The 26,475-nt window shown below is 40.9% G+C and overlaps 1 protein-coding gene and 1 long non-coding RNA gene across 24 annotated transcripts in view; one reads left to right on the forward strand and one right to left on the reverse strand.

Annotated features, from left to right (window-relative positions):
- Positions 1–26,245, forward strand: part of TRPM3 (transient receptor potential cation channel subfamily M member 3) — a 943,194-nt gene extending 916,949 nt beyond the window's left edge. For 16 of the 23 annotated variants that reach the window (XM_063636996.1, XM_055272285.2, XM_055272288.2 and 13 more), the window contains 2 exons: positions 821–953; positions 13,697–22,080. In XM_063636996.1, the coding sequence (XP_063493066.1) occupies positions 821–953; positions 13,697–15,149 (1,586 nt within the window). In that variant the 3' untranslated portion in view covers positions 15,150–22,080. Of the gene's footprint in view, positions 1–820; positions 954–13,696 lie in introns of all 23 variants that reach the window. The other 7 variants (XM_055272296.2, XM_055272299.2, XM_055272294.2 and 4 more) reach the window with 1 other exon arrangement.
- LOC134736303 (uncharacterized) overlaps positions 23,767–26,475 on the reverse strand; it is a 115,858-nt gene continuing 113,149 nt past the window's right edge. The window contains exon 4 of the long non-coding RNA XR_010120231.1: positions 23,767–23,782. This is a non-coding gene — a long non-coding RNA (uncharacterized lncRNA). The remainder of the gene's footprint in view (positions 23,783–26,475) is intronic.

The raw sequence follows: 26,475 nt of genomic DNA on the forward strand, positions 1-26,475 counted from the left end.
ACAATAACGCAAATAAATAAGGCTTTTTCTCACTTAACAAAAAGTGAAGAGCCCAGAGCTCAACAATGGCTCACTGAAGTCAAAGATCCAGATTCCTTCTATTTTTTAGGCTCAGCTATTCCTTTTGTGCTTTCTTGTTTCATGGCCACAAAATAGATGCCTCACCTCCAGTCATCACATTCATGTTCCAGGCAGGAAAAAGAGGAGATGGTGAAAAACTGTAGAAAGAAGCAACCACATGTCTATATTTTATCAGGAAAGTAAAACCTCTTCCCAATACACCACTCCTCCCTGCAGCAGACTTCTTTTGTTTCTTGGCCCAAACTGGGTCCTCGTGGTTGCTGCTAGCTTCAAGGGAAACTGGAAATGTTTGTGCTGGGTTTCTAAGCTCAGTAGCAGGAAAGGGAAAAAGGAGAATGAGGTTGCAAAAGGACTTTTAGTAAGGCCAATCAACAATGTCTCTCTGCCACACCCCCCAGCCCAGAAGTTTTTGAGCTTTTAAGATACTCTATGCTCTGAATAGCTTCCCTTTCGTTGATTTAGCTTTTTCCCTGGCCTCACAACGTGCCTAATTCTACCCAGCTCCTGCAGTAAACCAGATATGCTCAGGTGAATTTCAGAGACCCATAATAAATTTCATGTTCAGAAAGAAGACAGTGATGCAAGTTGGCTAATTGGATTTGGATTTCATTTGAGACTTAGCAAGGAATCTAGGCCCCTTTTCCTACCTAGATTTATACTGGGAATGTCACTAGGCCCACAAATCAGATGCCATCACTTTTACTTCTCTCCCTCATGGCTTTTTTTTTTTTTTCCACAGAACTCTTCATAACCGATGATGAGCTCAAGAAAGTACATGACTTTGAAGAGCAATGCATAGAAGAATACTTCAGAGAAAAGGATGATCGATTCAACTCGTCTAATGATGAGAGGATACGGGTGACTTCAGAAAGGTGTGTTCTGTGGACACATGCCTCCCGCAGATGTGTTGTGCCAAGGCATGCTTTATCCATCGAATTTATTCATACAGTCACAAAACAGAGATCTTTTGTGTTTGTTTTTATTGTCTGAGAAATCATGGAGCTTATGAGAGAACAGAACATTGCCCAAAGTATCTATAGATCAAAATCCCAGACTTACAGATCCTAAACTTCTCTAGCAAGCAGTAGCAGCTGTCCTCCCAGACAGAAGAGAATTTTGAGTACAGGACAGGCCTGAGGTTGCTGGCTCAGATCAGAAATTGGGAAGTTCTGATCCAGACAAAAACCAAATGAGACTCAACCTGACTCTATGCTCTCCATTAGTTTATGTTTTGTGTAGACTATTGAATGTCTTTTCCAAAGGAGTTGAACAGCCCTAGTGCCTGCCTTATATGGGTGCCCAACACCTTCTGAATAAATGACGGTAACAGAGTTGTAAAATAGCTAATTAGGATTTTTCCCCAGTATTGTTTTTTCCTTTTTATAGAACAAGATGAAAGCAAAAAAAAAAAAAGCAGATTTTTCTACCGAATGGTTATATACATTTAGATATCATTGGCCAAATAGTATAGCCAGCAGGGCTATAAGAAAAATCTTCAGTCTGAAGGATACACCTCAGGGTATTAAAAAGAGAGAGAGAGAGAGCACCAGATCTTCAAATAAAGAGAATTATTTAAACCTAGTAAGTTTAGCTTTATGAAAATGCACTTACGTTTTCTTATTTTTCTTATTTTGCTGTAGACTAATAGAAACTTCATTCCAGGCTGGCACATTCAGAACCTAGCATTTGGGAACCACTGTTCCAAAGGAAACCCAGAATATTACAAAACATAGATGTAACTTTAAATTTTAACCATTTGCAATATAAAGATGGCAGAAGCAAATTAGAAATAGTGTAGAAAGGCCTAACATATTGACGACTTTAGTCAGTATGACTCAGGCTTTTAAGATTCAAGGCAGTCACCTCCAGTTTTTATGAAATGACATTTTGTCTGCTCATCCACTTCAGACTTCTCTAGTGGCTCTGTAGGAATTACCCAAATGGTATATTTTGTCCCTGGCCCTTTATTTCTTTGAAGAATTCAGTCTATATAAGTAGGTATATACACATATGCCATTGAGTGATAGTATCCATCGGTACTCAGCCAATACTAATAAAGTTTAAAGCCATGCACAGATTTTATACACCTCTGTTGCTGCAAAATAGACCATTTTATGATGATATAATGTAAAGCAATTTTCTGGCAAACAGAAGAAGAAACTAAAAGTCTGAAGATATTTCTCATTTTGAGGCCTTGAGAAAGCTATTTATTAACAGACATATAACCATGTGGTTCCCCGGAAATTGTTCTATGTGGACACATTACCCATTGCTCAGATATGTTTACAAAGCATTTGTCTACAGGCATTTGAAATGCTTTTTAAATTCCGAAAAGCCATAGACCTAGGGGGAAAGAGAGGTAGGGAAAAAAGAGTGTTAAGATGCAAGGAAGGCTTTGCCTCCCTGAGGAACTAGAATGAAGAGGTGCAGGCACCAGCACACGTGAATAAATTGTGACCATTTCACTAATTCTTTCTGAAAAAAAAACAAAAAGAAACTATAGTACATCCACTTGAGCCTCTGGTCCCATGCCTGCAAACCCTTTAAGAATACTCCTTCCCCAAGGCCCTGTTCCTTTCTGGGTGATTACAGAGCTCCATCCTCAAAGAGGATGGCCAAGGTGAGCAACTCCCAGAAGTCCAGGACAGAATGTAGACCCACCTTCCCTGTGTCCTAGGCATTAGACTGACCTTCTGGAGTAACAGGGGCCTGAAAGACCAAGATGACCTCAAGACCAAGCCCAGGTGCCAGAGAAACAAACCTAAGCCAGGCTTCATTCTGCTGCTTCTGTTTGTGTGGGTTTTGGAATTTTAATGCTGTTGTTGTCGTTGTTGTTGGGTTTTTTTTTTTTTTTTTTGCATTTGTAAGTGAACCAAAGATAATGTCTCTCAACACTGAAATTGCACTCACAAAACAGAAACACCATGGGATGCACAAGGGAACAGAGATTAACCAAGGGAAGAGTAGATCCATATTACCAATCTCAAACATCTTCCAGAACATGTCCTTTCTGAGTGGAGTGGCAGGTGAAATCACCTGTCCTATTTACATTTGATTGAGTGAGAGAAAGGGATAGAGACATAGAGACATATACACATATGTATATGTATGTATATACACACATTTGGAAAGGTATATATGGTTAAATTTACATAAATTAGCTGTGTATATTCTATACAGTGTGTAGAATGTTATATAATTTTACATTCACATTAGATAACCCCAATAACAGAGATTTGAAATCAACAACATTAAGAGCTGCCTTTTTGTCCTACTAAAAGACTTAGGAAAAGGAGTTTATTTACAGAGTGAGATTCTTACTCCTCCTCCTGCCACTGCCCTTAAAACACAAGTTATTTATACACGTTGTATTTGCGTGAGTCTTCTTAGAAATACAAAGATACCCCCATAATTATCCATTTAAATGGATCATTATTCAATCACACTTTTGCATCACAGTGGTATGTAAAGAGCTAAATACAATATTCAGGAGATCACTAACACCTCATAGGAACCTGATTCTGAAAAATCCTTGTCTTTCCCTTTTATATAGCAATGACCCTGATGCATCTAGAGCAATACAGTTCTAGAATATAATGCACCAGTAGAGTAACCAATGCCCTCTGCTTTATTTGGGACAGTATCTAACTAATGATAATTATACTCAAACAACCAAGCTTTTCATCTATTATGCAACATTGGTGACTGGCTTTTTTAAAATTTATTAATTTATTTATTTTTTTGATGAGGGGCTGTGGACTCTTGGCTGAAGATAACCAATTCTTGAAGCCTGTTCCATCAAATGTTGTGCTCACTACCTTTTCATGAGTTCAGTTCTGTTTCAACATGTGAATACCAGGCTTTCACCATTGCCAGGCAATAAGCCACACACCAAGGATCCACAAGGCAGGCCTCAGTCCTCAGGAAACATGCAGCCTCATTGAGTTCTTGTGTGCATCCCAGCAGGGATGACCAGAAACATCCAACCCAGTGGTCCTCAATCTTTAACAGGTCTCAGAATCATCTGGAGGGCTTGTTACAACACAGGTTGCTGGGTACCCCCCTTCCTACCCCTAGAGTTTCTGATTCACTAGATCTGCAGTAAGGCCTGAAAATTGCACTTCTAAAATGTTTCCAGATGATACTGATGTTAATGTTGATGCTGCTTGTCTGGGAACCATACTTTAATAACCACTGATGAAAACCAATGGACAGCTATAAGTCCAAACTTGGGAGAGGATGGTGCTGAATTATTCACTGTGGAGCATATAAAATCCTGGCATCTTACATTTGGAAAATGTTCTGGAAGTCACTGAGTACAGACTGCTTGTACCCAAAGCAGTTGTTTCCTCCACACACCTGATCAATGTCGACTTAACAAACATGTTCTGAGCAACCGGCATGAGCTAGGCCTGAGTAGGAGGAGGGGATATAGGAACTCTACTTTGAAAGAATGCCTTCTCTGGTTACACCCAACCTTGATTTGAACACCTCCTGGAAAAGAGAACAAACTGCCTATGCTACCAGTCTTAGGAATGAATACAGGAAAAGACTTTTCTCTCTGAAAATTAAGGCCGAGTGCAGTGGTTCACACCTGTAACCCCAGCACTTTGGGAGGCTGAGGTGGGCAGATTACCTGAGTTCAGGTGTTCGAAACTAGCCTGGCCACCACAGTGAAACCCCGTCTCTACTAAAAACACAAAAATTAGTCGGGCGTGGTGGCAGGCACCTGTAATCCCAGCTACTTGTGGGAGCTAAGGCAGGAAAATCGCTTGTACCCGGGAGGTGGAGGCTGCAGTGAGCAGAGATCACACCACTGCACTCTAGCCTGGGTGACAGAGCAAGACTCCGCCTCAAAAAAAAAAAAAAAGGAAAGAAAATTAAAATTCTTTTCTCTCTGAAATAATATTTTGCATATGTGAAGATCATTGTCATCTCCCCACTGTGCTGTGTCTTTTCCAAAGTAGATATCCCAAGATCATTTAATTGCTTATCCTGCTTTCCAGCAGATCATCTACTACCCTGCTCACTTTCTCAGTATGCACTTTAAATTGTCAACATCCTTTAAACGTGGTGCCTAAGTTAAACTCAGTTACCTGTGTTGTTAGAGCCTAGATTTAATTCCTTTATCCATTCGTTTACTTTTTTTGAGCACCTACTATGTACTGGACTAGTACATATAGAGTAGGACAAGGAGTTCTCTCCATGGTATAACAGAAAGAACACAGTATAATGTGCATAATATAGTATAACAAAATTTTAATACTAATTCTGCAATAACTAGCTATGTGACCTTGAGCAATTTACTTAACTCCTCTTGAGCAATTTACTTAACTCCTCTTAACCTGTGTCCCCATTCGTAAAATGGATTATTAAGACCTAACTATAGAGTATTAAAAGTTATTGAGAGGCATATATGAGGTATTATGCTTTCAATAAATGGTGATTATTATTATTGTTTGACCTACACATTAGGTGTGCTATAAGATTATATTACTAGTCTTAGCAACCAAGTCACATCTTTGGTTCAGAGTACGCTTTCAATGAATTAAACCAGGGCTTTTTTACATGAACTGATTCAATATCCTCAAACTTCTTCTGGTGAAATGTTTGTTCTAACCTAGAATCAAGACTTAGTATTCATTACTATAAAATTTTTCTTTTTTTTCCCCCTTTAGTTCATTATTTCAGCACCTCAAGTAATTTTGGATCCTGATTTTTTCACCTAGTATATTAATTTTTCATCCTATGCATTTTAGGCCATCTTTTGTTTGATAACCACACTTACTATGTCTTAGACATAGTTCACCAAAATGTTCACAAGCACAGATCAGGTGAACCAAGTCAGAGGACCACTGCATGACTCCAGAAAATGTCTTTCATGACATCAGCTCATTGCTCTACCATCTCTCCTTTGGTTAATTAGCCAGCTAAGTATTCACATTTCTCTAGGTGGCCCCGCATGTCAATCTCCTGGCTAAAACCACAGTGTACATCACAGATATTGTGCATCTATATCAATATATTAGTCTTGATTATCAGAAAAGGGGCAAGATTAATAATGATCTCATGTAGTCTCCTGTTAACCTTATCTTTTTTAAGCAATCAAAAAATACCATCTGTTTAATTACCTACTACTGAGCCATTTTATAATGCTGCCCAGAATTTGTGTCAAATTTACATAATTTCTAGAACTTAGGAATTTTAAATATCAGGAAAAGTTTTTTTCTATCTGTAATTTCCTGGCATTTCTTTTTATTTCCCATTGGTTCTTAAGGGTTACCTACATTTTCTGGTGATCACAGTAGGGAGTTCTTTTCGGGTTCCTTTAACCCATCAAAAGCATACTTCAAAAAACGGTGGCTTGTGGGTGGCATCTGCCCACACAGGGCTGTTTTGCTGGACTTGCAGTGATTGTTAAAATTCATCCTGAATATGTCTTTGGACTTCGCATGCTCTCCACTGCCACAGAGTGAGTCCCTGCCTTGATCGTCTGACATCCTGCCTGCTTTACCTACACACTTCATCTGCCTGCCTATAGGCATTTAATTCCCAGACTCTTGATGAAAGCATCCAGATCATCCACCATCACCCCACCTGCCAGGCTTCACCTTTGGAAGTTTGAGGTTTGAATTTTCTCCTTGATGGCAACATTTAAGCAAATGCAAGGATTTAGCAGTATTCCTAGTGTCATCTTTTAATCTAGTATTCTTCCCCAAGGCAGTAAGTTTTTTGCCCTTTTTCATTTTACCTAGATCCAAAAAAAGTGATAGAAACATGGCTATTACTAGTATATTCAAAGCCAGGCACATAAAGACAAACATTACATGTTCTCACTTATTTGCAGGATCTAAAAATCAAATCAATTAAGCTCATGGACATAAAGAATAGAAGGATGGTTACCAGAGGCTGGGAAGGGTAGTCGGGGATTGGAGAGGGGATGAGAATGTTTAATGGGTACAAAAAAAAATTAGAAAGAATGAATAAGATCTGCTGTTTGATAGCACAATAGGGTGACTATAGTCAGTAATAACTTCATTGTATATTTTTAAATAAAGAATGTAATTGGATTGTTTGTAACTCAAAGGATAAATGAGAGGATAGTTACCTCATTCTCCATGATGTGCTTATTTCACATTGCTTGCCTGTGTCAAAACATCTCATGTACTCCATAAACATATACACCTACTATGTACCCACAAAATTAAGTAAAAAAAAAAGTCAGAAAAAATAGTATGTTCAAATTATAATTTTTCATAACAATGGCAGAGAAATGACTTAGGATATATAAAATTCATAAGTAATTTTTTTTAAATCAGTGTAAGCCAAAAAGCTGAGCTTCATCCACCTCCCACTGTATCTTTTTCCAAAGCTGATCTTTGGTCTCTCCATTAACTAAGTTTAAACTTGTTTCTCTTTTTCTCCCGAGTTAATAAGAAGGATAATTAACCCAAAGGGAAGTGTAGGTGACCCCAAAGGACTTAATAATTCATAGATTAGATATCAGTCTGTGGATAAGCAAGAGTTTGCTTTAGCTATTCTGCATCATTGCCTTTGATTTGAAACCTGTGTACCCTTTTCCAACAGGATTGAGTTCATGCAATACGGGATTGCTTTTGCCCCACTGCCAGCACTCAGGGAATGTCTGAAATTTAGAATAGGCATGGCCTGCCAATACTCTGTTATTTTACCACATTTCCTTTCACCACATTTTGAGGTTATCAGAAAAGAAGATAAAGTTCCATAAAATAGCATAACAATTCTTAAGAAATTGCACATGGAAGCCAAAATGTTCTGTGCCACCAGAATCTTCTTTTGAATGCTGTTTTCCTCATCTCACTGTCTGAAGAGGCTAGTCATCATCTTAGCTGGGGTTTTGCACCCACCTATTGGGCCTTCTCTCATGGGTCACCCAACAGCTTTCCAGCACCCCGTTGTGTCCCTGCTCTGATCACCACTTGAGTTATTCAGAAATGAACCATTGGAGATCTGGAGATATGAAAGAGGGAAATTTCAATAAAGAGTTCCTCTCATAGCATCTCTTCCTCTCTGCAGTGCCTCTTTTTTTCTTAGTCAATTTAGGAGTCTGTCTCCTTAAATTATCCATAAATTTTTTATCATCCATATATATCTCCATTTTTATCCCACAAATTCTTTGATCAGAATCAGTTCTCAGTGACTACAATCATGACTCAAAACTCTTCGTATATACCTCAGGCCTGTTTATATCTGTGACACCTGCCCATTTACATTGAACTTTGTTTGTTTTGTTTGAGATAGGGTCTCACTATATCACCCAGGCTGGAGTACAATGGCGCCATCTGGGCTCACTACAGCCTCAGTCTCCTGGGCTCAAGTGATCCTCCTACCTCAGCCTCCCGAGTAGCTGGGACCACAGGCATGTACCAGCACACCCAACTAATTTTTTATTTTTGTAGGAACTGTGTCTCCTCATGTTGCCCAGGCTGGTCTGAAACTCCTGGGCTCAAGTGATCCATCTGCCTCGGCCTCCCAAAGTCTTGGGATTACAGGTGTGAGCCACTGTACTCAGCCTCAAAAAAAATTTTTTTAAAGATTAAAGGAAGTCCAGGTGCAGTGGCTCATGCCTGTAATCCCAGCACTTTGGGAGGCCGAGGCGGGCGGACCACCTGAGGCCAGGAGTTCAAGACCAGCCTGACCAACATGGAGAAACCCCATCTCTACTAAAAATACAAAATTAGCCAGGCATGGTGATGCACGCCTTTAATCCCAGCTGCTCAGGAGACTGAGGCAGGACAACTGCTTGAACCCAGGAGGCAGAGGTTGTGGTGAGCCGAGATCGCACCATTCCACTCCAGCCTGGGAAACAAGAGCGAAACTCTGTCTCTAAAAAAAAAAAAAAAAAAAAAAAAAGATTAAAGGAATCAGTCTAGTTATGAAACAAACATAGGTAACCTTGACTCTAGGACTTTTTATTTCTTTTATAGCCCCTATATTAAACCCCTATCAGCTGGGTCCATGACCTAAGTGATCATACATTTAAATGTTTGGTTTGCTAAACACACCCAGAATTCTGGGAGAAAATGGAGAAAACAGTCCATTATTGTTTTAGTCAAGTCTTACATTTCAGCCCATCTCAAAGCCCATAGGAGAGTTAAGGTTTGACAAGAATAGTTGCTTGGCCCTGTTCCAACAGTCCTCCCTCCCCTGGTTCCATGCCCTGCAGCCATCCTTCTTCAGTCTTGGGGCTTTCACCATGTACCTTCTCTCTTTCCCTGAAGAGACTCTTCCTCCTGTACCTCCTCTGCTTTCCTCTCATCTCCTTGGGCTACTCAATTTCTGTGTCCGGTTTACTGCCTACATCCTGGCAATCAGGTCCTGATTCTGGACCAATGCTGAGTGCAGTGGCGCCTACCTGTGAAAATCTCAGCACTAGGCCGGGCGCGGTGGCTCATGCTTGTTATCCCAGCACTTTGGGAGGCCCAGGCGGGCGGATCACGAGGTCAGGAGATCGAGACCACGGTGAAACCCCGTCTCTACTAAAAATACAAAAAAAATTAGCCGGGCATGGTGGCGGGCGCCTGTAGTCCCAGCTACTCGGAGAGGCTGAGGCAGGAGAATGGCGTGAACCCGGGAGGCGGAGCTTGCAGTGAGCCGAGATCGCGCCACTGCGCTCCAGCCTGGGCGACAGAGCGAGACTCCGTCTCAAAAAAAAAAAAAAGAAAAAAAAGAAAATCCCAGCACTTTGGGAGGCTGAGGCAGCTGATCAATCACATGAGATCGGGAGTTTGAGACCAGCCTGGGCAACATGGCAAAACCCTGTCTCTACAAAAAGTACAAAAATTAGCTTGGTGCCATGGTACATGCCTGTGGTTCCAGCTACTCAGGAGGCTACAGTGGAGGACTGCCTGAGCCCCAGGAGGTCAAGACTACAGTGAACCATGATTGTGCCACTGCACGCCAGCCTGGGTGACAGAGTGAGACCCTGTCTCAGGAAAAAATAAAATAAAAATACTAAATAACAGGAGGCAGGATCTCCCTATGTTGCCCAGGCTGTCTGTAGTGCTGCGGCACAGTCATAGCTCACTGCACCCTCAAACTCCAGGGCTCAAGCCATCCTTCCACCTCAGCATCTTGAGTAGCTGGGGCTATAGGGACACACAGCTTTTTAGGTCCCGACTCTTCTGTTACGTGTTGTTGGTGCATCAGCTCTGCCTCTCACCTACAAATTTTCTCTATAGTGTTGGATCCTGGGGCTGAAGATCAGGGATGGGATGTGGACAGAGAGGACCCCACAACACAGGCCATGGCAAGGAGATACTTCACAGCACTCAGACCAGTGACTGCAGTTAGGTCAAAACAGCAACTTCATCTCTGTCAGTACCAACCTTGTACACACTGGGCTCGAGAGAGAAAGGGAGAAGGAGAAATAAAACTACCCCGCCTCTTATTACTGTCCTAGCACTAGAGAGCTAGTGAGACCCATACCTAAAGTATGTTAAGCAAAACATCTCGTGCTACAGAAATGCATGATCTATCCTCCTCTGGACTTCAATGAACAAGTATTTTTATACACTTAACAAGGTTTATTGGCCAGGTGCAGTGGCTCATGCCTGTAATACCAGCACTTTGGGAGGCCGAGGTGGGAGGATTGCTTGAGCCCAAGAGGTCAAGACCAGCCTGAGGGATATAGTGGACCCCAGCTCTATAAAAAATGTTTCAAAAAATTAGCTGGGCATGGTGGTGCTCACCTACAGTCCCAGCTACTTGGGAGTCTGAAGCAGGAGGATCACTTGAGCCCAGGAGGTCGAGGTTGCAGTGAGCCATGTTTGCACCACTGCCTTCCAGCCTGGGTGACAGAGTGAAATCTTGTCTCAAACATAAATAAATAAATATAACAGATTGCATTGTAAAAAATTTAACTATAGTACTTGCAAAATCAAACTCCATAAACTAGATAGTGCAAAACTAATTGCAAGTCTATGATACACACAAACTTGTTATTGTAAGTCATTTTGTTTCTTGGGCTATGTTTATATGACAAAATGAAGTGAAAGAGGGAAAAGCTGTATTTTCCTTCTGAATTAGCTGTGTCAGCTGAGTACATGGCGTTGAGTTTGCCAGATACAGAATAGCTCAATGTACAAGTCTTCTGGGAATACACCTGGGCATGGTGGCAGAGTGTGCCTGGCCCCTGAGATGCATTGGGTTGGTTATGGGGCAGCAGGAGGGAGCAAAAAAAAAAAAAAGACAAGCAGGGCTCTTGAGGACAGGCTGGGACCTTTGGCTGGGTGAAGGGAAGCTGAAAGATAAAAGCAGAGTGGGGGTGGGGGGTCCTGAGAGAGGTAGAAATGTGCCTCAAGGCAGGGGAGTCACACCCCCACGCTCCTGGCCAGCAGGAGAGGAGGTTTTTAAGAAGCCTATAGGTCTCCCAGAGATCCACATGCCTCTTGTATTATATAACCTGCTTCTGGCATTGAAGTGTATGTGCTTCCCTAATAGAAGTGTTGCTGTCATTAAAACCTCACCACCACCCCCACACACTGCAGGGACCCAGCCTAATTCCCACATTCACTGTGAAGCATATTCTGTAGCCACGGTCTTCCTGCAGCAAGTGCCTTAAGAATCAGCAGTCAAATGATTTACTTTGCATATTGGAAGGATTGGAAAAAGTAACTTTAGTCCTCTCCAGCAAAGTTGTGCATGGGTCTCATTTAAATTCACCAAAAGGTTTGTCTTTGGACATTTAAAAGTGAAAGTGTGAGCTCAAATTGTAACTTGGCTTTGGTTTGTCCTTTCCAAGTTAATTTGAGCAAGTGAAAAATAAGGTATGATTTTATTTTTAATATGTGGCCTCTGTCTTAAATAAATGGCCAGGCAGACTGAGTGACAATTGAAATCAAGTTCATAAATGTCATTGACCCATTTGTTGACACCTGGCAGGTATTAGTTGGCCACATAGAAATGAAAACAGGAAGGCCGGGCACGGTGGCTCACGCTTGTAATCCCAGCACTTTGGGAGGCTGAGGCGGGCGGATCACGAGGTCAGGAGATCGAGACCACGGTGAAACCCCGTCTCTACTAAAAATACAAAAAATTAGCCGGGCGTGGTGGCAGGTGCCTGTAGTCCCAGCTACTCGGAGAGGCTGAGGCAGGAGAATGGCGTGAACCCGGGAGGTGGAGCTTGCAGTGAGCCAAGATTGCGCCACTGCGCTCCAGCCTGGGCGACAGAGCGAGACTCCGTCTCAAAAAAAAAAAAAAAAAAAAGAAATGAAAACAGGAATATGAGACAAACCATGCCCATAAGAATTTCCAGGGTTCACACCTGTGATCCCAGCACTTTGGGAGGCTGAGGCACGAGAAGCACTTGAGCCCAGGAGTTCAAGACAAGCCTGGGCAACACAGCAAGCCCCTGTCTCTACAAAAAATCTAAAAAACAGCTAGCATGGCAGTATCCACCTATAGTCCCAGCTACTAGAGAGGCTGAGCCAGGAGGATCACTTGAGTCTGGGAGGTTGAGGCTGCAGTGAGCAATGATCACCATTGCACTTCAGCCTAAGTAACAGAGTGAGACCTTGTCTCAAACAAACTAACAAAAGGCAGGGTGTGGTGGCTCACACCTGTAATCCCAGCACTTTGGGAGGCCAAGGCAGGAGGATCACTTGAGCCCAGGAGTTTGAGACCAGCCTGGGCAACAAAGTGAGACCCCCATTTCTTAAAAAAGTTAATTTAATTTAATTTTAAAAAGAAAAGAATTTCCAATGGGAGGATAGAGAGTTCTAGCAATAACTGTAATATAAGGCATCTCTGATCAGCTAACCAGAGAGGGAGAGACAGAGAGAGGAGTAGAAGAATTGACTTATTGACAGATACTCTAGTGTTTACAACAAATTGCTTTATGCAATCTTGGTTAAATTCTTGATTTTTGCTTTTCCTTTATGAATGAAAGGATTGGATTAGATTAGATCAATCCTGGATGCCTCAGTAATTGGGCCACATTAATTCCTTTAGAGACACAACCTTCTAAAAAGATTATCATGAATAACAACAAAAATTATTGTATAAATGCAAAATAAAAATAACCCCCATCCATGGAATACACATTTTACATGTGTTTTGCAATAAAAATAGCTAGATTCTAAAATTTCATTGCAAAATTCTGAGTAAAATCCTCAAAATGCAACATTCTCATTTTGTGGGTGACCCTGAGAAACCAACAACTGGATGCTTAGTCAGGTCATCACACTCTGCCCCAAGCCATAGCTAGGCCATGGTAGACTTGGCCCCACTCTACTTCAATAAGAACTGTTCCATTTTAGTGCCTATTTATCAGGATTGTGCATTCCATTTCATTGAGGGAAAGGGGGATTGACAGCTAAAAAAAAAATCACTGGATTAGATAATCTCTAAAGCCTCTTCTAGCTCAAAAAGATTTGAATTCTGTGATTCTGTCACAGCATCAATGTCATTCTCTCCTTCCCAACCCCTCTCGACACCTGTAACCTGTCTTCCCTCTGGGAAGACAGCATTGAAGGTACCTAGGTCAGGCACAGCTGTGATCCCCTTTATCCTCGCTCTCTAAAGCCCCAGCAGAGGAACCAGGCCGAGTGACTCTCACTCTCTCTTTCTCGCACAGGGTGGAGAACATGTCTATGCGGCTGGAGGAAGTCAACGAGAGAGAGCACTCCATGAAGGCTTCGCTCCAGACTGTGGACATCCGGCTGGCGCAGCTGGAAGACCTCATCGGGCGCATGGCCACGGCCCTGGAGCGCCTGACAGGTCTGGAGCGGGCCGAGTCCAACAAAATCCGCTCGAGGACCTCGTCAGACTGCACGGACGCAGCCTACATTGTCCGTCAGAGCAGCTTCAACAGCCAGGAAGGGAACACCTTCAAGCTCCAAGAGAGTATAGACCCTGCAGGTGAGGAGACCATGTCCCCAACTTCTCCAACCTTAATGCCCCGTATGCGAAGCCATTCTTTCTATTCAGTCAATATGAAAGACAAAGGTGGGATAGAAAAGTTGGAAAGTATTTTTAAAGAAAGGTCCCTGAGTCTACACCGGGCTACTAGTTCCCACTCTGTAGCAAAAGAACCCAAAGCTCCTGCAGCCCCTGCCAACACCTTGGCCATTGTTCCTGATTCCAGAAGACCATCATCATGTATAGACATCTATGTCTCTGCTATGGATGAGCTCCACTGTGATATAGAGCCTCTGGACAATTCCGTGAACATCCTTGGGCTGGGCGAGCCAAGCTTTTCAACTCCACTACCTTCCACAGCCCCTTCAAGTAGTGCCTATGCAACCCTTGCACCCACAGACAGACCTCCAAGCCGGAGCATTGATTTCGAGGACATCACCTCCATGGACACTAGATCTTTTTCTTCAGACTATACCCACCTCCCAGAATGCCAAAACCCCTGGGACTCAGAGCCTCCGATGTACCACACCATTGAGCGTTCCAAAAGCAGCCGCTACCTAGCCACCACACCCTTTCTTCTAGAAGAGGCTCCCATCGTGAAGTCTCATAGCTTTATGTTTTCCCCCTCAAGGAGCTATTATGCCAACTTTGGGGTGCCTGTGAAAACAGCAGAATACACAAGTATTACAGACTGTATTGACACAAGGTGTGTCAACGCCCCTCAAGCAATTGCGGACAGAGCTGCCTTCCCTGGAGGTCTTGGAGACAAAGTGGAGGACTTAACTTGCTGCCATCCAGAGCGAGAAGCAGAACTGAGTCACCCCAGCTCTGACAGTGAGGAGAATGAGGCCAAAGGCCGCAGAGCCACCATTGCAATATCCTCCCAGGAGGGTGATAACTCAGACAGAACCCTGTCCAACAACATCACTGTTCCCAAGATAGAGCGCGCCAACAGCTACTCGGCAGAGGAGCCAAGCACGCCATATGCACACACCAGGAAGAGCTTCTCCATCAGTGACAAACTCGACAGGCAGCGGAACACAGCAAGCCTGCGAAATCCCTTCCAGAGAAGCAAGTCCTCCAAGCCGGAGGGCCGAGGGGACAGCCTGTCCATGAGGAGACTGTCCAGAACATCGGCTTTCCAAAGCTTTGAAAGCAAGCACAACTAAACCTTCTTAATATCCGTCACAGGAGGCTCAAGAATCCAGCCCTAAAATTCTCTCCAACTCCAGTTTCTCCCCCTTCCTTGAATCATACCTGCTTTATTCTTAGCTGAGCAAAACGAGCAATGCTTTGGGAGGTGTTAACTCAAAGGTGACTTCTGGGCCACAGATCAAGAAAGCACTTGATCTGACCCAGTGCCAGACACAGGGGATTTAAGGCATGTTCACACTTACTGGGCAGGGAGGGGAAAGAGAGGGAGAAGGAAGGGTTAGAGATGAATGTGTATCCGCAGTCACAGCAGAAAGCCATGAGAGCAGGGGAAACAAGGGGCTTCGAGCACACTCCATGCCAGGAGGCATCTGTTGATTTCTAACCATTATCAAGAGTTGTAGGATGCAGGGCTAAATTGCGAAATAAAATAAAATAGCCAGCGTACACAATGAGATATTCTAAACTTCCATTCTGTTTTCTTTTCACATTGGCTCCATCACTGGTGACTGATGAAGAGCATCCTCTTTATTCAGTATAAGCCGGCAGCAAGCAGTTCTACCTAACGTCCCACATCCTTCTCATGCCAACACTTCTGTAATTGATCATTATAAAGAAAAAACAAGGTAACAGTCATAGTTCACCTGTCTCTTATCTATTCACTTCTGGTGCCACAACTGTTTATCCTTTTTTGAAGAAAATAAGGGAACAGAAATGCCTTTTTGTATTGCAATCGAAATGAAAGAAGAGTTGATGTTAAAAAAACAAAAGTCAAGTGATTTATTATACACAGTGGGCGTTCAAGTCTAGTCAAGCAAGCTCAGGATGAATGTAATTAAATAATTTTATATTTTTTAATTTATTTTGTATCTCACCTGTCATCAATGAATTCATTCACTGAATATGTAATATTGAACTTAAAAAAAAAAAAAAAAAACACGGTGGACAGAACTAGCCTGAAATTGCCATGTGGGCTGTTCTGTTCTCACCGTTTATGTCGTGTGTTGTGCTGCTGTGTGACCGTCATCATTTGCATGGCTCTACCACGTCCTCCTGAACACCTCCAAGACGTAACTGCCAATTTTTCACACCACTCATCACGTGACCATTTTGTATATGAATATATGGTTATATGTGGATATTTTCATACCTAGAGTTTTGCCATCTAATCTGAGCTCAGCATAAATTTAATTGGAGTTTTTCAAGGGCTGGTATCTTTTCTATGGAAATGTTCCAAAGTACTTTTTAAGGAAGTTTCAAAACTATAAATAACCCTAGATTTGACTGGGAGTTTGGTATCAACCCAAAGCCATCAGTTGCAAGCATACCATGAATATTTTTCTTATAGACAGAGCTATAAAAAAAGATACAGTAGACCAAAATAGAAAGCAAATAAACCATATAAAGAGTTCTATAGTATATGCCACTTATACAAATGTATATGCATTTATGCAGAGACACATATTTATATATAAAATAGATGGACATAAAGAGCTTTCTTAAGAGGCTTGGACTTTTCTATCACCTTGAAGTATAATCCAGATTTTTTTTTTAATATACAAGAAGTTCCATTGAAAGAGCTCATTATACTATTAGACCAAATGTTGAAATTATGATTTTTTAAAATTCCTATGACTTTTCCTCATATCAAACTAGAGTTGTCAAAACGACTCACTGCTTGCCTCCTGCCCTTTTTTGTCTGAAATCACTCACTATCAGGACATCTTATTTATTCTGGCTTTTCCTAAACAAAGTTTTTACACCAAGTACAATCTGAATAGACACGCAACTTTAAACCAGCTAGTGTTACAGACTCTAAAGTAGAGGCATCATCTTCTAGATCAGAATCTGGATTGGAAGTGGGACAAAGAAATCTTGACCCCAAATCTTTGGATTCCCATTTGGCTCATTAATGTTTAAAAAAGAATAAAGCCTTTAAGGAAAACAACCTATTGTTCCTGGCCTGAGATACTACCTGTTTCTTTTGTTTAATTGTAATTGAAAACACCAAGTTTTACTGCATTTTGTGAAATCAAGTAAATACATGGTCTTTAAATATAAGATAAAAAACAAAATAAAAACTCTTCTGAATAAACATTTCAGGTATAAAAAGTGTGATGAGGTCACATATGTAAAGAATTAAACTATTCCTTTTTCACTCCTTGGCATTTAGGTGAATTGGTAACAAACACCCAGACTCCCTTATTTACAGCGGTTCTAGAAACACTTAACATTTTATTGGGCCCCACACTGGCTATTTCCCTCTCAGCAAACATGCACTGGGTCTGAGAATAAATCGGTTGTGTTAAACTTCCTTGAGTTATGAATTCCTATGAGGATCTGATGATAACTCTAGGCTCTGTCTCCAGAAAGAAAAAAAAAATGTACATACATGCGAAGTTGCAATATAACTTGAAAGGGTTCATGAGCTCCTGGTTCCCATATTGATTGATAATGAGGAAAAGGAACCATGTTTGCTCATAGTTAATACAGTTGTAATAGGCACTTTACATTTGAGACCATCTCTCTGTGATTCTCAGGAAGGCCAAATCTCAGCACCAGAGTTTGAACCAAGATTTTTTATTTTTGTTCTTTAAATTAGATGTTGCCAATTTAATGCACTTACATCCTAACATGTTGATGATTTTAAGTATCAAGCACAATCACAATGCTGAAGGCTCCCTGAAGGGTCTATAGAGGAATCCAAGAAGGAGGTGAAAACACTATTCATTGACATCAAACACCTCCAAGGCCTCATTCTGGGCCAGATTGGAAGTGAGGGAAAGAAATTTTGAGCGCAAGTGTTTCCATTCATCGTGATTTCAGAGAGAAAAGTATAGGAACTGGGAAACTAAATAGTCAACAGTCCTGATCGTGCAATTACCTGATTCTTTTGTTGTGCATGAAAATTAAGTTCTAACGTTTGTGAAACGTGTGAAATATATAAGCCAAACTTAAATGACTGTAGACACAAACTGTGTAACTTCCATGAGCCATTTCCTTCCTGTGCACATATATGTGTGTTATTTTTCAGTCCATTTCCTTCCATTTCCGGGTTCTCTGTGCACCGATGTGGCATTGATTCTGTGGCTTTGTGCAGTCAGCTTATGCTCAGCCCATTGATTCCACCACATCCCTGATCGAGGGGACGTTAATTACCTGTCTTTGTGAATTAAGCAGTTTATGAGCAGCAAGTTACTGAGGACAGTAAATAAAGTCATAGAGAGCTCAAGGAAGTAATAGCTTTGGTTTAATCATCTGCTTCAAAGGTGCCAATTTTTATATACTACTATATGTAATGATTTGTTCTAAATTGCTTGTTCCTTTTGAAAAAAAAATTAAGGATGTTTTATGAAAATGACCATGGAGGTCTCCTGCTTAACCAGTATACTTTATATTTATAGTTAGAGGGCCCCTCCTTGATAGATTTGAATGAGGAGCTGGAAAGCTTGGGTACAATTGTCAAGACTAGTTTGTGTTATCTCTGCAAGCCAAAAGGTGTATTAGCAGTCAGAATACAGCACTTTACAGAACTGGATTTTTTAAATGTCTAAGTTTCCAGGTCTAGGATATTATTTAGCACTTTGAAAGTTCCCCTTTTAAAATATATATATAAGAATAATCAAATGAGAAAAATGTACTGATAAAAACACAAAATGTGTTTCTTCTGAATGTTTCAAATGTATTCTAAAATATGGTTTCTGTAGATAATATTATGGTAGATAACTGGATAGTACTTTTCTTTTTTACTTTCTGAGTCTGTACAGTCTAATCTTCCTGAATGTTTGGGCTGTTTAATTTCTTTAAAGATGATAAATATTATCCAGTCATCCATCATGCTCTATCTATAGGCTATACCATTCATATGTTGGGCAATGCTGTATTATAAAACACATGTAAACATGTATGTAACCCATGTTTAACCCAGCATAGTTGTAGCATGTGGTTGTATTAATGAACGTTACAGGAGAGCTTTATAATCATTTATAAATCTGTAACATTCAATAAAGAAGCACATGTTGCAATGATTAATATGTTCCCAATTCCATGTTATTTAGCATCTTTGTGAACTGGACATTTTTGTTCCTGATCTGCTTGATGCTTTTCATGTTCCTGTAAACCACTGTAAAATATGTGTGTAAGGTGATGTATATCCTCTAATGAGTCCTGCGAGCTGTGGTAGGCAAGTTGTGATTTTGTGAAAGGTGAACTGGCATGTTATGCAAAAGACTATATGGCAAATGAACTTAAAATGATATTTTAAACTCCAGTTGAATTAGCTGTTTGTTTACATCTGCCAACCCCATGCAGAAGCAGTGTACAGTATTTTATAAATATGTTCATTTAGTAACACTATGTTGTTTCTAGATAAAGTGATACTAGTGTGTAGGTGGTTATATATTTGGCCTAGATATTGCATTATAACTCACTATCCTTTAACAATAACAATGTGACTTAAATGAAGTAATCTCTCTCCAAACCCGGTCTTAATTTTGTGTCGACAAAATGCATGCACTGCTTTATGCATTTCTTTTGACTTTTCTAAGGCACTTAACATTTTACTATTGCCTGCTGTGACACTTAAGCCAGTTAGGAATTCACTCAAACAGTTGGGCTTCTTACTATGGGAATTATGTTCAGTTTTGAAAAATTAAAAACAAAAAAAAAAGTAACCAAGGAATTTTTAAATCTTTTTTTAAGCACTGAACAAATAATATGAAATAAAGTATTAACTGCAGGTTGTATAGCCATGGGACCCAGAGATGGCAAGCCAACACCTCTTGGGTCTGCCAAGGTCTACGTGTTGTGCATCTGTGATATATGCAAGACACATTTCTGATTCTTCAGAGCTACTGGGTGCAAATTGCTAAGCCAGAGATGAGAGCGAAAAGTCCATTTGTGATAGTGCAGAAGTGTGCAGATCGCTGTGAATGTGTGATCCAATGATATGACAAGAGACCTCCCTCCTTGTCTTGTGGCTTCTTCACCTTGTGGATGAGCCTAGCCTGGGGTTGGGAGGCGTGTGTTTGGGTGTCTGATGAAGCACTGGGTGGTTCTAAAGAGTTTACTCTTTTAGAAAAATCACCATTACTAGAAGCCATTCAACATCTGGAAAAGAGAGGAGCCAATTTGCACAGTTTTGAAAATGACTGCTCCTAAAATGAGTAGAGAAAACTTTCCTCTCAGCCTGCATTGACCTAAGCTTTCTCTTCTTTTTACAAGTTGGATATTCTGTCTCTCAGATTGGAGTCAACCAAAAGAAAGGCTGGTTCCAATTAAGGAAAAGCAATTTTTTTCTTTTCTTTAATTCCTCTCAGAAGGTAGTTGTTACCTTTTCTCTGATGATTTCCTTGCACTCATCACTGCTAATGAAAGCAACATGTGACTGTTTCTACAGGTCATCTAAGAGAGGATTTTGGTGACCAGGTAATCCAGATGACAATAAGAATGAGGAGAATTTTCCCTTCCTTACCTTACCTAGTCTACCGGCCTCCTTAAACCTGCAGGCCTTTGTGCATTTGCACAATGTTTTGTGCTGGAAACTGAAAAGACATGTGTATGGCTAGGAGTCCATAGGCTTTGTAAAGAGTGTCAGTGCCAATCAGGACCCATATCTTCCTCTGGAGGAGACAGGTGGCTGAGGCCTATGGGGCAAAGGGGGAAATTCAGCCTCGTGCCTGGATGTGCAGCTTTCTTTCTCCCCTCTACTTGCTTCTCTTCTCTTAGTCCAAGACTAGCTGCTTTTTCACCAGACGAACAGACCCTTGCCCCCATTACCTTTATACCTTGTTGACCCTGGCACAGTAAGCTGAAACAGTGGCCACTTGGAAAAAGGCAAACATTTAGACTTTGTCCCAGGCCTGATCTTCCCACCAATTTACCCTCCACCTGCCTCTATCCCGGCTGGTGTTCGCATTGACCTCGTCCAATTTTTGCCTCTCTAAATCTCAAGAGCATCTCACCGCAGCTTCCCACACATCATTAAAACCAGCCATCTGCACATAGATTGAGAGGCTGCAAATTCAAACACATGGAGGGGCCAGATCCAGAAAACACAAATGTGTGAACTGGACTGGTGAAAGTCAACAGAAGAAGTAGGGTTTGTAAGTAAGGCATGACAGAATACACATCCCACCACAAAGACATTCAAATTCAGCTTTCCAAACACTGTGCTAGCCAAGCAAACATGTCTGCCAGCAGCATTCAGTCCCAAAGGAAATAGTTTGGGACCTCTGATTTAGAGCCAACAGGATCAGATTCTTGATTGTGACTTGGTGAGTGTACACATAAAATACACTGAGAACTGAGAGGGGGAAAAAAGAAACTCGCCTTATTTAGAGTTACTCTTGTTCTGAATGATATATGCATGTATATTTGTTAGCCACATAATTCTAAACTTGAACACAGAGTCTTTGTAAGAGAGATTCAGCAGAAGAGTACCATAGCATGGTATGAAGACTTACCTGCTTCCTGTCACTACTGCTACTGACCTGAGTTTATATTGCTGCTACCACTGTGTAAAAACAGTACATGCAGTATACTGTACTCGTAGCCATTTCATAATATAGGACCTAGACTCTCATTTGTAAACGTTCTAACCCTAGTTTATAATGGGGGAAATTATTCAGATACCATTTTTAAATGAATTCCTACAAATACAATGGTTTTGAAATTGGGTTTGCTAAATATATATACATCTTTTCCTCGTGTATGGATAGACCACGGTATGCATATCTATCGATACTATAAATATATATAAAACCTTAGAAGAATTGTTCTTTTTAAAGGTCTATTATTGGATTCACAATGCACTTTGAGCTTGATTGTTTAGATATATAATCCAGAGCAGAAGTTGACAGATACCATGGGAAAAACTTTCTGAAATTTCTGTAACAAATGTTTTGCAATTAAAAAAAAAAAAAAAAAACTCAGTAGTTTAAAACATGACTTGGACTTCCTTGTGCACTTATTTGCCGCCATCTAATCTTCACCATCCTCATGCTAAGAACTTTTGGAGTAGAGATAATTGCCTAGGGCTCCACAAATTACTTGTTCCAGTGAGCAGAAGTTGCAAACTGGTAGCCTGTGGGTCATACCTAACCAGCAGGAGAAGGGTATTATTGGCCAGCAATTTTTTTTTTTAATTTGGAACATTTAAAAATGGAGGCTGGGCACAGTGGCTTACTCCTGTAATCCCTGCACTTTGGGAGGCCAAAGTGGGAGAATCCCTTGAGATAAGGAGTTCGAGACCAGCCTGGCCAACATGGTGAAACCCCATCTCTGTTAAAAATACAAAAATTAGCCGGGTATGGTGGCACATGCCTGTAGTCCCAGCTACTCTGGAGGCTAAGATGGGAGGATTGCTTGAGCCCAGGAGGTTGAGGCTGCAATGAGCCCAGATGGCACCACTGCACTCCAGCCTGCCTAGTCAACAGGTCGAGACTCAGACTCAAAAATAAATAAATAAATAAATAAATAAATAAATAAATAAATAAATGACAGATTTCACGTCTAATTCCAGATTTCCAGCTTCTTTTAAAAAACCTGAATATCTGGTAATATGAGACCCGTGTTTTCATATGACAATAATCAGCTGAATCATGGCATCTTGGGTGCTCTTTTAGAAGGAGCCTGTACTCTCTAATATACCACAGTCCCCACCATTCTCAAGTTCCCTTTACTCAGAGCATTACACCTGGATGGCCCCTATATGCACTGGGAGGATGAAATTCAGCCCTTAACAGTGGGTCAATTTGTGAGTGGAAATGTAGTGGTCTTTTACAATTTTAATTTCTTTTAAGGTAAAGGAATCAGAATACAAGAATCAACTGGAAACAACATATGTGTTGGTCAACAGGAGAAAATAATTGATTATGATACATAATTAAAAATAATTAAATTTTGTGTATTGACATAGATGTCATTGATATATTATTAAGTCTATTTAAAAAGAAGTACAGAGAAGCATATATGGTCTGTCTCAGTCCATTTGGGCTGCTATAACAAAATACCTTAGACTGGGTAATTAATTTATAAAAAGAGAAACTTATTGCTTACAGTTCCGGAGGTTGGGAAGGCCAAGATCAAGGTACCAGCAGACTCGGTGTCTGGTAAGGGCTTGCTGTCTGCTTCACAGATGGCACCTTGCTGCAGCCTCACATGGGGGAAGGGGCAAGGGAGCTTCCTTGAGCCTCTTTTTAAAGGACACTAATCCCAGTCGTGATGGTGAAGCCTTCATAAATTAATCACTTCCCAAAGATCCCTAATACTATCACACTGAGTATTAGTTTCAAATGTGAATTTTAAGGTGACACCAACATTCAGACCACAGCATGTTCTAATATCACTTTTTGTAAAAATTAAACCAGGCATATAGATTATGGATATATTTGTATATGAATAGTAAAAGTCTAAAAGGATATCACAGAAGAGAATAAAATTTTTGCAACGGAACTTTTTTTTTCCCAAAAATTTAAATGCTGTGTAAGGGCAACCTAAAGTGACCCAAGCAAAGTTAATACATGTATCACTAGACATCAACCAGGAGGATTTTCTTTGCTTTCTTTCTCCTCAGAAACCTGTTGTAGGTATTGTGACAATAATCATAAGCCTTATAATGGCAGGTCATCTTCTCCCAGGTATGGTAAAGCTGAAATAAAAGAAAATAAAAATGGTAGCAATGGTTTAACTATTAATGTTGGGAAATTATAATTTTAGGCATAAATATAATCAATGCCTTTTGAGCAGCTACTTTGTTCCTCTAGAAGAACTGAAAATTTTATTAAAAAAGCAAGACAGTCATGACTAAAAAGATAATTACATGTTTTAGTTATTTAATTAGAGCTGTTGAAAAAATGGGGACGAGCAGCCTAAGTTTAGCTCATCAACACTAAAACTATTCAAGTAGAAGCAAAATAGCCACCAGAAAGGCAGCGTATGGATGGTTTCCCACATTTGGGTTGGAAATTGGACTAAAAAATCTGCGCTGAGACTCTGTGTAGAACAGACTCAAAATCTTCTTAGAATAAAAGGAAAGAATGAACATTTGTAGCCTAGAAGGGCCTGAAGGAATCGGGCAAGACTAAAGAAGCCAGGAGGTAGAGTCTGGAGTCCCAGGCAAAAACAAAGGTGTAGCCGCAAGAATAATTGAGGCAGGCCGGGCGCGGTGGCTCATGCCTGTAATCTCAGCACTTTGGGAGGCCAAGGCGGGCGGATCACCTGAGGTCGGGAATTCGAGACCAGCCTGACCAACATGGAGAAACCCTGTCTCTACTAAAAATACAAAATTAGCCAGGCATGGTGATGCGTGCCTGTAATCCCAGCTACTCAGGAGGCTGAGTCAGGAGAATTGCTTGAACCCGGGAGGTGGGGGTTACGGTGAGCCGAGATCACGACATTACACTCCTGCCTGGGCAACAAGAGCAAAACTCCACCCCCCAAAAAAAAAAAAAAAAAAAGAAGAATTGAGACAAATGCCTGCGCTCCAGTTGGAAACCAACCTAACAAGAGCAGAGGATTCACATTGGAGATTTGCTGGAAAGTATGGCAATCCCTTATATTCATTTAATCTCAACACATTTATGAGACTGCCATTAATATTTGCATGTCCCAGATGGGAAAAAATGGGGTTCATTATTTTATTATTTTGAGACAGGGTCTCACTTTTTTGCCCAGGCTGGAGTGCAGTGGCACAGTCTCGGCTCACTGCAACCTCTGCCTCCCAGGTTCAAGCAATTCTCCTGCCTCAACCTCCATAGTAGCTGAGACTACAGGCACATACCACAAGGCCTGGCTAATTTTTGTATTTTTAGTAGAGTTGAGATTTCACCATGTTGGCCAGGCTAGTCTTGAACTCCTGACCTCAAGTGATTTGCCCGCCTCAGCCTCCCAAAGTGCTGGATTACAGACCTGAGCCACTGCACCCAGCCGCATCATTTTATACGTCAGTGGTAGAGTTTGAATGTTATTCTGTGATGAAAAGAAAGCAACTGAAAAATTCTGGTCCAAAATGTGGGCTGTAACATTATGGCATGGCAAGGGAGAGGGTAGGTACAGTGAGACTAATTGCAGGATTCCAGGCTCCAGGTGACAAAACCTTATAGATGAAAAGACACTTTGGAGAAATTTCACAACTCAATTCAGGAAATATTTCTTGGATATCCACAATTTGAAAAACACTTGAGTAAGTGCTAGTACCTTCTATGTGAAATGTCAGCCTCTTACTCAATTTCCTGGTGAACAATTAGTCATATTTCATAGAGGACTATTTTTCAGTGTATGAGCATAACTTGAAATGCCTCCTTTCTGGCAGTTATTTTGTGCAATATGGAAGAGCTCTATACCTTTGGCTACACCCTTAGAGAAGGAGGCATTGACCCAAGAACACCAATCAGAGTTTTTTCTTTGAGGATTTGGAATAGAGTTGAGAGAGCTGAGCAATTCTGGGTATTGAAACCATAACTTATAGTCTCAGGAATTGTCAGCAATCATGTTTCTACATACTGGCTGACTTGCATAAGAAGTCAGTCTGCCAAAAAAGAAATGAATAAAGACACAGAGACAGAGGCAGATATATGAAACGAAGTTTCTAGGCTCTTCCTGGAACATGGCTATCATCTCACATTTGATGTCTAAAGCCATATCAGTATCTTTAAAATAAATTATCTCTTTAGTAGGCTGAATAATGGCCCCCAAAGATGTCCCTGTCCTAATCCTCAAAAATCTGTGAATGTTACCTTATATGGAAAAAGGGATTGTGCCAATGTGATTAAGAATCTGGAGATGGGTAGATGATCCTGGATTCTCCAGATGGGTCCAGTGTAATCACAAGAGACTTGCAAAAGTGAGGCAGGAGGAATCAGATTCAGAAAGTAGACTGTGTGACAAGAGAAGCAGAGATTGAAGTAATACAATGTAAAGATGGAGGATGTGGCCACAAGCCAAGGAATACAGGAGCCCTCCAGAAGCTGGAAAAGACAAGGAATGCATTCCTCTCCTAGAGTCTCCAAAAGGAACTGGAACCGCAGACATCTTGATTTTAGCTCCTTCAAACTCATTTTGGATTTCTGACTTTCATAATTGTAAGAGAATAAATATGTGTTATTTTAATTCACTGTTTCTGGTGTTTTATTATAGCAGCAATAGGGAAGTAATGCACCCCACCCCTTCCCCACCTTCACAATTTTAAAAAATCAAGTTGGTGTCTATTTTGTGCAACCACAGACTCTAAGTCTACTGTATCTTTTTAATACTAAGATGTCAGCGACTATGAGAAACACCACCAAAATAATACCAGATTTGGGAGGACAGAAATATTGCCACATTAAATGTATACATTGATCA

This window comes from Symphalangus syndactylus, chromosome 3 (genome assembly GCF_028878055.3).
Source record: "Symphalangus syndactylus isolate Jambi chromosome 3, NHGRI_mSymSyn1-v2.1_pri, whole genome shotgun sequence".
NCBI lineage: Eukaryota > Metazoa > Chordata > Mammalia > Primates > Hylobatidae > Symphalangus > Symphalangus syndactylus.